Source organism: Chironomus tepperi, unplaced genomic scaffold (assembly GCF_022539635.2).
Source record: "Chironomus tepperi strain 1889 unplaced genomic scaffold, CSIRO-AGI_Ctep_v1 contig_445, whole genome shotgun sequence".
Lineage (NCBI taxonomy): Eukaryota > Metazoa > Arthropoda > Insecta > Diptera > Chironomidae > Chironomus > Chironomus tepperi.
Genome location: NW_027226567.1, coordinates 2,750,060 through 2,763,663, shown reverse-complemented (window position 1 = coordinate 2,763,663; position 13,604 = coordinate 2,750,060). Strand labels below are relative to the sequence as shown.

Below are 13,604 nucleotides of genomic sequence, written 5' to 3'. Positions count from 1 at the left end.
AAGAAGAAAAGGAACCGTGGTGAACAATATGAGGGCTTATCTGAGTATCAGATTGAGGTAAATATATTGACTTTGAATGTTTTTGAGGTTTTGATGGATTTTGGGTGATGAAGTGCATTAGAATTGAGTTTAGATTTAAGTATAGTGTAATGAACAGTTTTAGTTAGGGTAAGTACCGCCAATATTGAAATTATTGGAATTTTAGCCATTTTGAGCATAAAACTGTAGCAGAATAACAAAAAATCGATTACCAGTAGTAAGGTTTCCAGAAAGTATACCCGGAAAGTCTCGGTCTCAGCATCGGGAACTCTTAAACAGAATATGACATTATAATCAGACTCAAGATCATCTTTAGCAAGCTCTACGATTCACAGTAGATCAAAAGGTATATTCTGGCCTGATTTCATCGAATCTAGCCACTAGCCTAACTTACGCCAGCCTAGAGACGGATTTTTCGGCGTTTTTAAACCGAGTGTTATCCGAGAGTATGGTCAATAAGACAACAATTCACACAATCCTTACGACATTTCAAGTATATACATAGAAACTTAGAGTTGGCAGCTTGTAGCAATTCTAAGGGTCTCATTTACCGTGTTTGATGTCTAAAATATGATAAAACTTAGGCCATAAATCACAATTGATCCATACAATCGGCCAAACTTGAAAAATATCATAAATTTCAGTTGCAATAGCCTTCAAAATTTTTGGTAAATTCCCAATTTACCCTCAAAAAAATCCAAAAATAAGTCACCCTCTAAAATTCCAAATTAAACCATCAGCTTGCAAGATAAACTAGTTCTATAAATTATAAAAACAACGTCTTGCACCAAAAAATAAAAACCATCGAATTATCGAAAACAATATCCTCAATATTCACAGTCTATCCTTCAAGAAAATACCCGTAAAAATTGAAGAACAAAAGACAAAAAAAGTAAATTGCATCAATAATATTTGAAATATTCACCTGTACACAATTTAAGTTTATAACGAAGACCGTCTTTCTATGTCTTTTTATTATTAATATCATATTGAAGACACATCCTGTGAGGATCCTTTTTTTGAGTCCCTTTTTCTACCATTGAGCTCTATAATGTAAGATTATTTTCTTTTTTTTCTATTGGCACCTGCTTTATACTTAATTGTAACATGTAGACATTCACGTTGGCCCTCTTGTGCTTCCACATTTTTCATCTATTAGGTCTCTCAAGATGCACAGCGACGATTCGGTGATAGTTCAATCTTTTTATTTTTAATAAATGACACGAAGAAAAGTCAACAACTGAAAAATATCTTAATTCCATTGTTTAGCATGACCAGGCACTATTTTCCAGCTATTTATTAATAATTTTTATATCCTTTAAGTCTATTCATAATACATCTCAATTGAGTATTTCAGCCAACTGACTTCTGATTGAATTCCTTAAATTCTTACTTATTATTATATTTTTCGGCGGGCATCCTTTCCTGACATCTGCATGCTATGTCGTTCCCCGATTACATTGTTGTATTTAAAGCTGTTATTTGCTTTAACTCGTTCATTTTACTCGTGTTTGACAGGAGAAGGAACAACAAAAAAAAAGTATAGTAATTAAGTACATGTAATTTCTCCAAACGACAACAGTCAACTTGTGTTTAATACATCAAGACTTAGCATTGTATGTCAGTGGAAGGAAACTAAAAGGCATGTCACATGGATGATAACAGATCCATTTCTATATGTACGATTTAAAACGGCATTGCTAGTTTTTTTAAAATCTAAAACTTGTCAACTATTTGATGCACTTTATAGAAAGAAAAACAGGGAAAAAAAGATTGTAATGTACAAACTGGATGTTATTTCTCTTTGCAATATCTTGTTGTTAATATGCATAAAATAAGAGCGACAACACCATATCGTTGTAAGAAGTGCAGCAGTGGAGAGTTTATTGTGGGTGGATTTTGATAAAAGCGCATTTATGTGACGATGGATTTATAATTAGAGATGGAATTCAGGAATTTAAATGCCGTTTGAATTGAATATTATTGAGTTTGTGGATATGTGATTAATTATGGGTGCAGTTTATGCATATTTCTTTAATTAAGAGTTGATTGGTTAGGTTGATTTTTATTAAATTGCGTGTAATGTTGATTAGTTACTTAGCTTACTTACATAGCTGGATATGTAGATCAATTCTGTTTCTTGATTCCTCATAGATGTCAATTGAAGTGAGCTTTATCTCCCAACATGCAAAGAGCATGCTTTAATATCACATAAAGACCATTACGGTACCTAAAAGTGGTCTTGTTGCCTGTTAGGGATCGTTTGTTTCCGCTTTCCAATTTCCAATAACAAGTGCAGCACTATCTCTATCTTCCAAGAGTAATTTGGTCCCCAGGAGCTAATGTTGGTTAAGGTTAAGTTAGATCACATTCGTAAGATGAACTGAAAGCTATCAAGGATCAGTTGAGCTTGAAGTTCACTTGGATCTTGTATTGAAGAGTCAATTTGAGTTGTATCTTGAGCTGCATCTTCAGATACAGTTCTTTATCCAATCCTGAATTGAAAGCTAGGATTCTTAATGTTCTAATTAGATACTAAGACACCAAGAAGATATTCATCAATTCCACCATAGCTATTCCCATGTCTAATCACATGTCTACTGCAATGATCATCGGGACACCCCGTCAAACCGACCACCTTTGTCAATCCTCACTACAAAAACCGACTGCACGCAGAAAAAAATCACCTCAAAGTTGCTAATCCATGTGCTGTTCTAGAACGACAATAATTTAATTGTGTACAATGTTAAGGTTTCATATTTCCCCTCACCGATTACGATCAATCGCGCTTCATAAAAAGTAATAATATAAGTGCATGTGAAAGCAATGATTATAAGATGTTATATGTTGGTGATTGAGATTGAGAAGAAGAAGAAGAAGGAATACATAGCAGCATCAGTAAATTGCGTTTTAATAAATCGTCGTTGTTCAGCAATTGATTATCAATGTGCAATTTATGTCTCCAACATTATTACATACATGCCATGGGTTCTATTGCAATTGCGCTTGTTGCTTTACTGCTTGCTGCTTGACTTTCATGTTTTATGATGACTTTTCAATCCAATTTTTATATTGGGTATGGGGCAGGGGATGATGAGTAGATAGTGAAAATTAATTTTTGAACCTTTTTCAAAATTTTTAAAATTTCAAAAATTTATTTAATCTTATAAAAAATTGTAAAATTAAATTCAAATTTCAAAATTTTATTCAAATTTTTAAAAAATTCTAACATTTAATTTGAATTCTTCTAAAATTTATTTTTAATTTATTACTTTTTTTTAACTTATTCTGTAAATTTCAAATTTAAAATTTTTTAAACTTCCCATTTTTTAAAAAAAAATTAAATTTTTTATTTTTTTTTTAAATTTCACAAACTAAAAGTTTTAAATTTATAAATTTTAGTTCTCAAATCTTTGATTTTTAAAATTTAAAATTTTTAAATTATTTTGAAAATTTTAAGTTCTTAATTTCTTAAAATTTCAATTTTTTCAAATTTTTAATTTCTTAAAATTTCAAATTTTCGATATCTTCAAATTTTTAATTTCTTAAAATTTCAAATTTTAGTTTCTTAAAATTTCAAATTTTCTAAATTTTCAACAAGTTTTTTAATTTTAAACTTAAAATTTAAAATCTTTCAACTTTTGAAATTATTTTTTCATTCATGAAATTAAGTTTTAAATTTTTAAAACTCAATTTTGAATATTTTGAATGATTTTAAATAATTTTTGAAAAAATCTTTGAGCTTCCCACCCCTTGCATAAAGTATCACAAACAATCTTTAACTATTGTTCAAAATAAAAAAAAAATAATTTTTTTCTCGTTTATTTTTATAATTATTAATTACTTTACCCACATCCTCATGTGAAGATTCATCTTGATCGATCGTTGAATGTGAACAGAGTGAAGGCAATAAATTTGAAATATTTTTATGCAAGGCATTAAGGTTTTTAATAAATCACAAAACTCTTCTCCTTTTCTTCTCTCTTTTTATGTGCATTTTAGCAACTGTTACTTACATTGGCGGTAACTATCAAAGCCAATTCTCATGAGTTAATGGTTTGATTGAATTATATGTAGCTTTTTTTCGCTTTTTACTCTTCTTTTTTGCTTATTATTAATTCTTTTAAATGAATGAAATGGAAGTCAAATATCAAGATCAAGATGGGATATTTTTCTACTCAATAAGCTCAATTAATTTTGTCAAAAATTATTGGTCTCTTGAGTTTATTTATTTGTGCTGTTTGTGAATCGAGTTGGAGGATGGAATAGGTTGACTTATTATATAAGTATTTGAATTATTCTTGCTAATTGGGATTGTTTGGAGTTTGATTAAAAATTGATTTTTTTTTTCAACTTTTTCAACTTTTTCAACTTTTTCAACCTTTTCAACTTTTTCAACTTTTCAACTTTTTCAACTTTTTCAACTTTTCCAACTTTTTCAACTTTTTCAACTTTTTCAACTTTTTCAACTTTTTCAACTTTTTCAACTTTTTCAACTTTTTCAACTTTTTCAACTTTTTCAACTTTTTCAACTTTTTCAACTTTTTTAACTTTTTCAACTTTTTCAACTTTTTCAACTTTTTCAACTTTTTCAACTTTTTCAACTTTTTCAACTTTTTCAACTTTTTCAACTTTTTCAACTTTTTCAACTTTTTCAACTTTTTCAACTTTTTCAACTTTTTCTACTTTTTCAACTTTTTCAACCTTTTCAACCTTTTCAACTTTTTCAACTTTTTCAACTTTTTAAACTTTTTCAACTTTTTCAACTTTTTCAACTTTTTCAACTTTTTCAACTTTTTCAACTTTTTCAACTTTTTCAACTTTTTCAACTTTTTCAACCTTTTCAACCTTTTCAACCTTTTCAACTTTTTCAACCTTTTCAACTTTTTCAACTTTTTCAACTTTTTAAACTTTTTCAACTTTTTCAACTTTTTCAACTTTTTCAACTTTTTCAACTTTTTCAACTTTTTCAACTTTTTCAACTTTTTCAACTTTTTCAACTTTTTCAACTTTTTCAACTTTTTCAACTTTTTCAACTTTTTCAACTTTTTCAACTTTTTCAACTTTTTCAACTTTTTCAACTTTTTCAACTTTTTCAACTTTTTCAACTTTTTCAACTTTTTCAACTTTTTCAACTTTTTCAACTTTTTCAACTTTTTCAACTTTTTCAACTTTTTCAACTTTTTCAACTTTTTCAACTTTTTCAACTTTTTCAACTTTTTCAACTTTTTCAACTTTTTCAACTTTTTCAACTTTTTCAACTTTTTCAACTTTTTCAACTTTTTCAACTTTTTCAACTTTTTCAACTTTTTCAACTTTTTCAACTTTTTCAACTTTTTCAACTTTTTCAACTTTTTCAACTTTTTCAACTTTTTCAACTTTTTCAACTTTTTCAACTTTTTCAACTTTTTCAACTTTTTCAACTTTTTCAACTTTTTCAACTTTTTCAACTTTTTCAACTTTTTCAACTTTTTCAACTTTTTCAACTTTTTCAACTTTTTCAACTTTTTCAACTTTTTCAACTTTTTCAACTTTTTCAACTTTTTCAACTTTTTCAACTTTTTCAACTTTTTCAACTTTTTCAACTTTTTCAACTTTTTCAACTTTTTCAACTTTTTCAACTTTTTCAACTTTTTCAACTTTTTCAACTTTTTCAACTTTTTCAACTTTTTCAACTTTTTCAACTTTTTCAACTTTTTCAACTTTTTCAACTTTTTCAACTTTTTCAACTTTTTCAACTTTTTCAACTTTTTCAACTTTTTCAACTTTTTCAACTTTTTCAACTTTTTCAACTTTTTCAACTTTTTCAACTTTTTCAACTTTTTCAACTTTTTCAACTTTTTCAACTTTTTCAACTTTTTCAACTTTTTCAACTTTTTCAACTTTTTCAACTTTTTCAACTTTTTCAACTTTTTCAACTTTTTCAACTTTTTCAACTTTTTCAACTTTTTCAACTTTTTCAACTTTTTCAACTTTTTCAACTTTTTCAACTTTTTCAACTTTTTCAACTTTTTCAACTTTTTCAACTTTTTCAACTTTTTCAACTTTTTCAACTTTTTCAACTTTTTCAACTTTTTCAACTTTTTCAACTTTTTCAACTTTTTCAACTTTTTCAACTTTTTCAACTTTTTCAACTTTTTCAACTTTTTCAACTTTTTCAACTTTTTCAACTTTTTCAACTTTTTCAACTTTTTCAACTTTTTCAACTTTTTCAACTTTTTCAACTTTTTCAACTTTTTCAACTTTTTCAACTTTTTCAACTTTTTCAACTTTTTCAACTTTTTCAACTTTTTCAACTTTTTCAACTTTTTCAACTTTTTCAACTTTTTCAACTTTTTCAACTTTTTCAACTTTTTCAACTTTTTCAACTTTTTCAACTTTTTCAACTTTTTCAACTTTTTCAACTTTTTCAACTTTTTCAACTTTTTCAACTTTTTCAACTTTTTCAACTTTTTCAACTTTTTCAACTTTTTCAACTTTTTCAACTTTTTCAACTTTTTCAACTTTTTCAACTTTTTCAACTTTTTCAACTTTTTCAACTTTTTCAACTTTTTCAACTTTTTCAACTTTTTCAACTTTTTCAACTTTTTCAACTTTTTCAACTTTTTCAACTTTTTCAACTTTTTCAACTTTTTCAACTTTTTCAACTTTTTCAACTTTTTCAACTTTTTCAACTTTTTCAACTTTTTCAACTTTTTCAACTTTTTCAACTTTTTCAACTTTTTCAACTTTTTCAACTTTTTCAACTTTTTCAACTTTTTCAACTTTTTCAACTTTTTCAACTTTTTCAACTTTTTCAACTTTTTCAACTTTTTCAACTTTTTCAACTTTTTCAACTTTTTCAACTTTTTCAACTTTTTCAACTTTTTCAACTTTTTCAACTTTTTCAACTTTTTCAACAACTTTTTCAACTTTTTCAACTTTTTCAACTTTTTCAACTTTTTCAACTTTTTCAACTTTTTCAACTTTTTCAACTTTTTCAACTTTTTCAACTTTTTCAACTTTTTCAACTTTTTCAACTTTTTCAACTTTTTCAACTTTTTCAACTTTTTCAACTTTTTCAACTTTTTCAACTTTTTCAACTTTTTCAACTTTTTCAACTTTTTCAACTTTTTCAACTTTTTCAACTTTTTCAACTTTTTCAACTTTTTCAACTTTTTCAACTTTTTCAACTTTTTCAACTTTTTCAACTTTTTCAACTTTTTCAACTTTTTCAACTTTTTCAACTTTTTCAACTTTTTCAACTTTTTCAACTTTTTCAACTTTTTCAACTTTTTCAACTTTTTCAACTTTTTCAACTTTTTCAACTTTTTCAACTTTTTCAACTTTTTCAACTTTTTCAACTTTTTCAACTTTTTCAACTTTTTCAACTTTTTCAACTTTTTCAACTTTTTCAACTTTTTCAACTTTTTCAACTTTTTCAACTTTTTCAACTTTTTCAACTTTTTCAACTTTTTCAACTTTTTCAACTTTTTCAACTTTTTCAACTTTTTCAACTTTTTCAACTTTTTCAACTTTTTCAACTTTTTCAACTTTTTCAACTTTTTCAACTTTTTCAACTTTTTCAACTTTTTCAACTTTTTCAACTTTTTCAACTTTTTCAACTTTTTCAACTTTTTCAACTTTTTCAACTTTTTCAACTTTTTCAACTTTTTCAACTTTTTCAACTTTTTCAACTTTTTCAACTTTTTCAACTTTTTCAACTTTTTCAACTTTTTCAACTTTTTCAACTTTTTCAACTTTTTCAACTTTTTCAACTTTTTCAACTTTTTCAACTTTTTCAACTTTTTCAACTTTTTCAACTTTTTCAACTTTTTCAACTTTTTCAACTTTTTCAACTTTTTCAACTTTTTCAACTTTTTCAACTTTTTCAACTTTTTCAACTTTTTCAACTTTTTCAACTTTTTCAACTTTTTCAACTTTTTCAACTTTTTCAACTTTTTCAACTTTTTCAACTTTTTCAACTTTTTCAACTTTTTCAACTTTTTCAACTTTTTCAACTTTTTCAACTTTTTCAACTTTTTCAACTTTTTCAACTTTTTCAACTTTTTCAACTTTTTCAACTTTTTCAACTTTTTCAACTTTTTCAACTTTTTCAACTTTTTCAACTTTTTCAACTTTTTCAACTTTTTCAACTTTTTCAACTTTTTCAACTTTTTCAACTTTTTCAACTTTTTCAACTTTTTCAACTTTTTCAACTTTTTCAACTTTTTCAACTTTTTCAACTTTTTCAACTTTTTCAACTTTTTCAACTTTTTCAACTTTTTCAACTTTTTCAACTTTTTCAACTTTTTCAACTTTTTCAACTTTTTCAACTTTTTCAACTTTTTCAACTTTTTCAACTTTTTCAACTTTTTCAACTTTTTCAACTTTTTCAACTTTTTCAACTTTTTCAACTTTTTCAACTTTTTCAACTTTTTCAACTTTTTCAACTTTTTCAACTTTTTCAACTTTTTCAACTTTTTCAACTTTTTCAACTTTTTCAACTTTTTCAACTTTTTCAACTTTTTCAACTTTTTCAACTTTTTCAACTTTTTCAACTTTTTCAACTTTTTCAACTTTTTCAACTTTTTCAACTTTTTCAACTTTTTCAACTTTTTCAACTTTTTCAACTTTTTCAACTTTTTCAACTTTTTCAACTTTTTCAACTTTTTCAACTTTTTCAACTTTTTCAACTTTTTCAACTTTTTCAACTTTTTCAACTTTTTCAACTTTTTCAACTTTTTCAACTTTTTCAACTTTTTCAACTTTTTCAACTTTTTCAACTTTTTCAACTTTTTCAACTTTTTCAACTTTTTCAACTTTTTCAACTTTTTCAACTTTTTCAACTTTTTCAACTTTTTCAACTTTTTCAACTTTTTCAACTTTTTCAACTTTTTCAACTTTTTCAACTTTTTCAACTTTTTCAACTTTTTCAACTTTTTCAACTTTTTCAACTTTTTCAACTTTTTCAACTTTTTCAACTTTTTCAACTTTTTCAACTTTTTCAACTTTTTCAACTTTTTCAACTTTTTCAACTTTTTCAACTTTTTCAACTTTTTCAACTTTTTCAACTTTTTCAACTTTTTCAACTTTTTCAACTTTTTCAACTTTTTCAACTTTTTCAACTTTTTCAACTTTTTCAACTTTTTCAACTTTTTCAACTTTTTCAACTTTTTCAACTTTTTCAACTTTTTCAACTTTTTCAACTTTTTCAACTTTTTCAACTTTTTCAACTTTTTCAACTTTTTCAACTTTTTCAACTTTTTCAACTTTTTCAACTTTTTCAACTTTTTCAACTTTTTCAACTTTTTCAACTTTTTCAACTTTTTCAACTTTTTCAACTTTTTCAACTTTTTCAACTTTTTCAACTTTTTCAACTTTTTCAACTTTTTCAACTTTTTCAACTTTTTCAACTTTTTCAACTTTTTCAACTTTTTCAACTTTTTCAACTTTTTCAACTTTTTCAACTTTTTCAACTTTTTCAACTTTTTCAACTTTTTCAACTTTTTCAACTTTTTCAACTTTTTCAACTTTTTCAACTTTTTCAACTTTTTCAACTTTTTCAACTTTTTCAACTTTTTCAACTTTTTCAACTTTTTCAACTTTTTCAACTTTTTCAACTTTTTCAACTTTTTCAACTTTTTCAACTTTTTCAACTTTTTCAACTTTTTCAACTTTTTCAACTTTTTCAACTTTTTCAACTTTTTCAACTTTTTCAACTTTTTCAACTTTTTCAACTTTTTCAACTTTTTCAACTTTTTCAACTTTTTCAACTTTTTCAACTTTTTCAACTTTTTCAACTTTTTCAACTTTTTCAACTTTTTCAACTTTTTCAACTTTTTCAACTTTTTCAACTTTTTCAACTTTTTCAACTTTTTCAACTTTTTCAACTTTTTCAACTTTTTCAACTTTTTCAACTTTTTCAACTTTTTCAACTTTTTCAACTTTTTCAACTTTTTCAACTTTTTCAACTTTTTCAACTTTTTCAACTTTTTCAACTTTTTCAACTTTTTCAACTTTTTCAACTTTTTCAACTTTTTCAACTTTTTCAACTTTTTCAACTTTTTCAACTTTTTCAACTTTTTCAACTTTTTCAACTTTTTCAACTTTTTCAACTTTTTCAACTTTTTCAACTTTTTCAACTTTTTCAACTTTTTCAACTTTTTCAACTTTTTCAACTTTTTCAACTTTTTCAACTTTTTCAACTTTTTCAACTTTTTCTCTTCAAATTCCAGTAAATGTCCATACATTTTGAACAAAATTCACCTTATAATTTCCAACATTTCACTACAATCCAGATTACATATCCATAAATTCACATCAAAAGCCTTGAGCAGTCCCCACAAAAAAAGTACTGTAATCTTCATTTCTGAAAACCATTCACAAGTAATTAACAAGTTTCATGGAAAGAAAAAAGTCCATTCTTAATGGAACTGCAATAAAAGTTTCAACTTTATCAAGTCAAGCTGCAAAAAATCCTCATTTTTATTGTACATGTAAAAAAAAGTTTGTTCCTCAGCTGCAAAACAAGAAGTAACATTGTAATGTGGAGGATAACTGACTTTGTTGTCTGACTATAAAAATTAATATAAATTACAATATATCACACAACAAGTAAATTTAATGCGAATTAAAGCAAAGCAAAAAAAAAAATTGTGTAGATTTGCAGGCTGCATCTTTAATGTGATGATTATGGACGGGAAGTCATACAAGTTTCACTTAAGAATATTATTATTGTTTTTTGTGGAGAATCCATACATCTACTTATCATCCACATGGGTGAGAGGCAAACGAAGGGAAAATTTACAATTTTTGGGGGGTATTCGCTTATGATGTCAAACAATTTCGGATTCCTCATCGGAACCCAATTCGGAATCCACATCAGAACCCAACTCGGAATCCTCATCGGAACCCAATTCGGAATCCTCATCGGAACCCAATTCGGAATCCTCATCGGAACCCAATTCGGAATCCTCATCGGAACCCAATTCGGAATCCTCATCGGAACCCAATTCGGAATCCTCATCGGAACCCAATTCGGAATCCTCATCGGAACCCAATTCGGAATCCTCATCGGAACCCAATTCGGAATCCTCATCGGAACCCAATTCGGAATCCACATCGGAACCCAATTCGGAATCCTCATCGGAACCAGACTCGGAATCCTCATCGGAACCAGACTCGGAATCTTCATCGGAACCCAAATCGGAATCCTCATCGGAACCCAAATCCGAACCCTCATCGGAACCCAACTTGGAATCCTCATTGGAACCCAGCTCGGAATCCTCATCGGAACCCAATTCGGAATCCTCATCGGAACCCAATTCGGAATCCTCATCGGAACCCAATTCGGAATCCTCATCGGAACCCAATTCGGAATCCTCATCGGAACCCAATTCGGAATCCTCATCGGAACCCAATTCGGAATCCTCATCGGAACCCAATTCGGAATCCTCATCGGAACCCAACTCGGAATCCTTATCGGAACCCAACTCGGAATCCTTATCGAAACCCAATTCGGAATCCTCATCGGAACCCAACTCGGAATCCTGCTCTTGTCCCTACATGGCTAGATCTGAATAATACCATTTAGAATCAGTTGAATAGGGGCAGGGTAGGGCTAGAGTAGGGTTAGGGTAGTTGCTTCAATAGGGTATAGATTTTAAGTTGAATTGGCTACCCAGCGATCCTAATGACTATGCTGCATTACTCAGAGAATGGCAAAGATCTAGACAGACATCACTCATGAACTCCCATTGCATAAAATTCAATACTTCAAGTTGTGGCGCACAATAAATTTCTCAACAGGCACTTTTTTTGTGTTTTGTTTTTATCCTTATTGCACTACACACCATAATGCACCTGTTATATGAAACGTTTTACCTGCAATATTACAAGATATACTGATCCGATTCCGATAAGTCGAATGTGCATTTCAAAAGAAATGGAAATGAAATTGTATATTGAATCCCTTTTTGCCTTCTATTGCCTCATCTTACCTCTCTCGATCGCCTTTTTTTTTCGTAACAATAAATTTACAACTTACTTTAAAAAAAAATATTATTTTTATTTCAGCATGAAGGATTTTAATCGTAAAAGCTGATTTAACGAAATAATAATAACAAATATATCGTATGGAACGGCATCGCTTACAATCTGGAATGATTTACTCTCTTATTTCAGTTTTTTTTTTTTTTTTTTTGAAATGACGAAAAGGATTCAAGAAATAAGAAAATAAAGTTAAGTCTAATTGATATTCAATCAAGAGTCAAAAAAAATAAAAATTTCTTTTGTGCATGTTGTGGTGGGGAATTTTTGGAATAGATGGTTAATGATGTGGTTTTGTCGGGTTGTCTGTCAGGCAACTGTCAGGTGATTTAGTATATGACAAGAACTGGTGATGTTTAATTATGAAATTTCATAGTTCGTAGGCTTCTTGAGCTACGGACGAAGGTTCGAATCTCAAAATTGAAGATTACTGAATTCAGGCTTCAATTGTCTGTTCACTTAATTCACCCTCGACTCCCACAACGTCCAACTTCCACTATAAAATTAAAATCGGCTATTGCATTGCACTTAGACACAATTAGTATGTCGCGAAAACACAAAAACCAAGTTGTTAAGACTAGAAACAGCAAAAAATACTCGAATCCGACTAGACTTTCTCTGAAATCGAGTCACTAGGGTCGGTTGGTCTACGCTCTAACTAACACGTCACTGCTGCCGTCATCTTAGCTGCCGAAATGATCATTTAATGACTATACAATACCCCAAAAGGGGATTGAAGAAGCCGATGTCTAACTCCGAAACCAAACTCTGCAAAGAAAGCTACAAAAGGATATTAGGACTGGAAGTCAGATGGAAAGTATTTTGTAGCAACCTAGGTTGGATACAAGTCGGAGCACGGTTTCAGTATGCAACTAAATTAGTAATACCAAAATTACCACTATAATGTATGTTCTAAATAGTTTTACAAATCTTTATCAAATATCTAATAATCTTATATTATATTCCAAAAAATGCGCTCTATCCTCACCTCAATAATTTCAAACTCATATTCCTTCTTCTTCATCATAAATTTATTTTATTTTTTTGCTTCAATAAATTTAACATTGATCAGATTATATTGATAAAGTATACGCTAAAAGCCTTGTCAAATAAGGATTCATTTCACATTTGATATTTCTTATATGTAAGTTACATTATCGGTATATGAGAAGGGGCAACCAAAAAAAAAATTTAGATCTTAATCGTGAATCAAAAATTCAATTTTTAAAATTTCATATTTAATGCCATAAGAATGCATTATTTTCAGGAGTCTTTGTTGGGTTTTATTGATATAAGAAGAATTTTAAATTTGGTATTAAGTGTAATGAACAGGTTAAGTCGATAATTGTGATTGAGTTGATTTGGGGGTGCATGGGAAAATGTTGAGGATTTTCTAGAGTTGATGCAGCATTGAATGGACTAGATTTGAATTTTTGAAACCTTAATTTAATCCTCAATTCATCAAAAACACACAAAGTCACAAAAAATCCCAAAACCTATTCATTATGAGCATCATTTTAGGTCAATTATAAAAC

The 13,604-nt window shown here is 28.1% G+C and overlaps 1 protein-coding gene across 1 annotated transcript; it reads left to right on the top strand.

Moving 5' to 3' along the window:
• Nucleotides 1–10,796: 10,796 nt before the first annotated feature.
• Nucleotides 10,797–11,604, top strand: LOC139098501 (clumping factor B-like). The gene is made up of 2 exons (XM_070650730.1): nt 10,797–10,800; nt 10,907–11,604. Exons 1-2 carry the CDS (start codon nt 10,797–10,799, stop codon nt 11,602–11,604), a joined length of 702 nt encoding a protein of 233 aa, XP_070506831.1.
• Nucleotides 11,605–13,604: the final 2,000 nt, after the last annotated feature.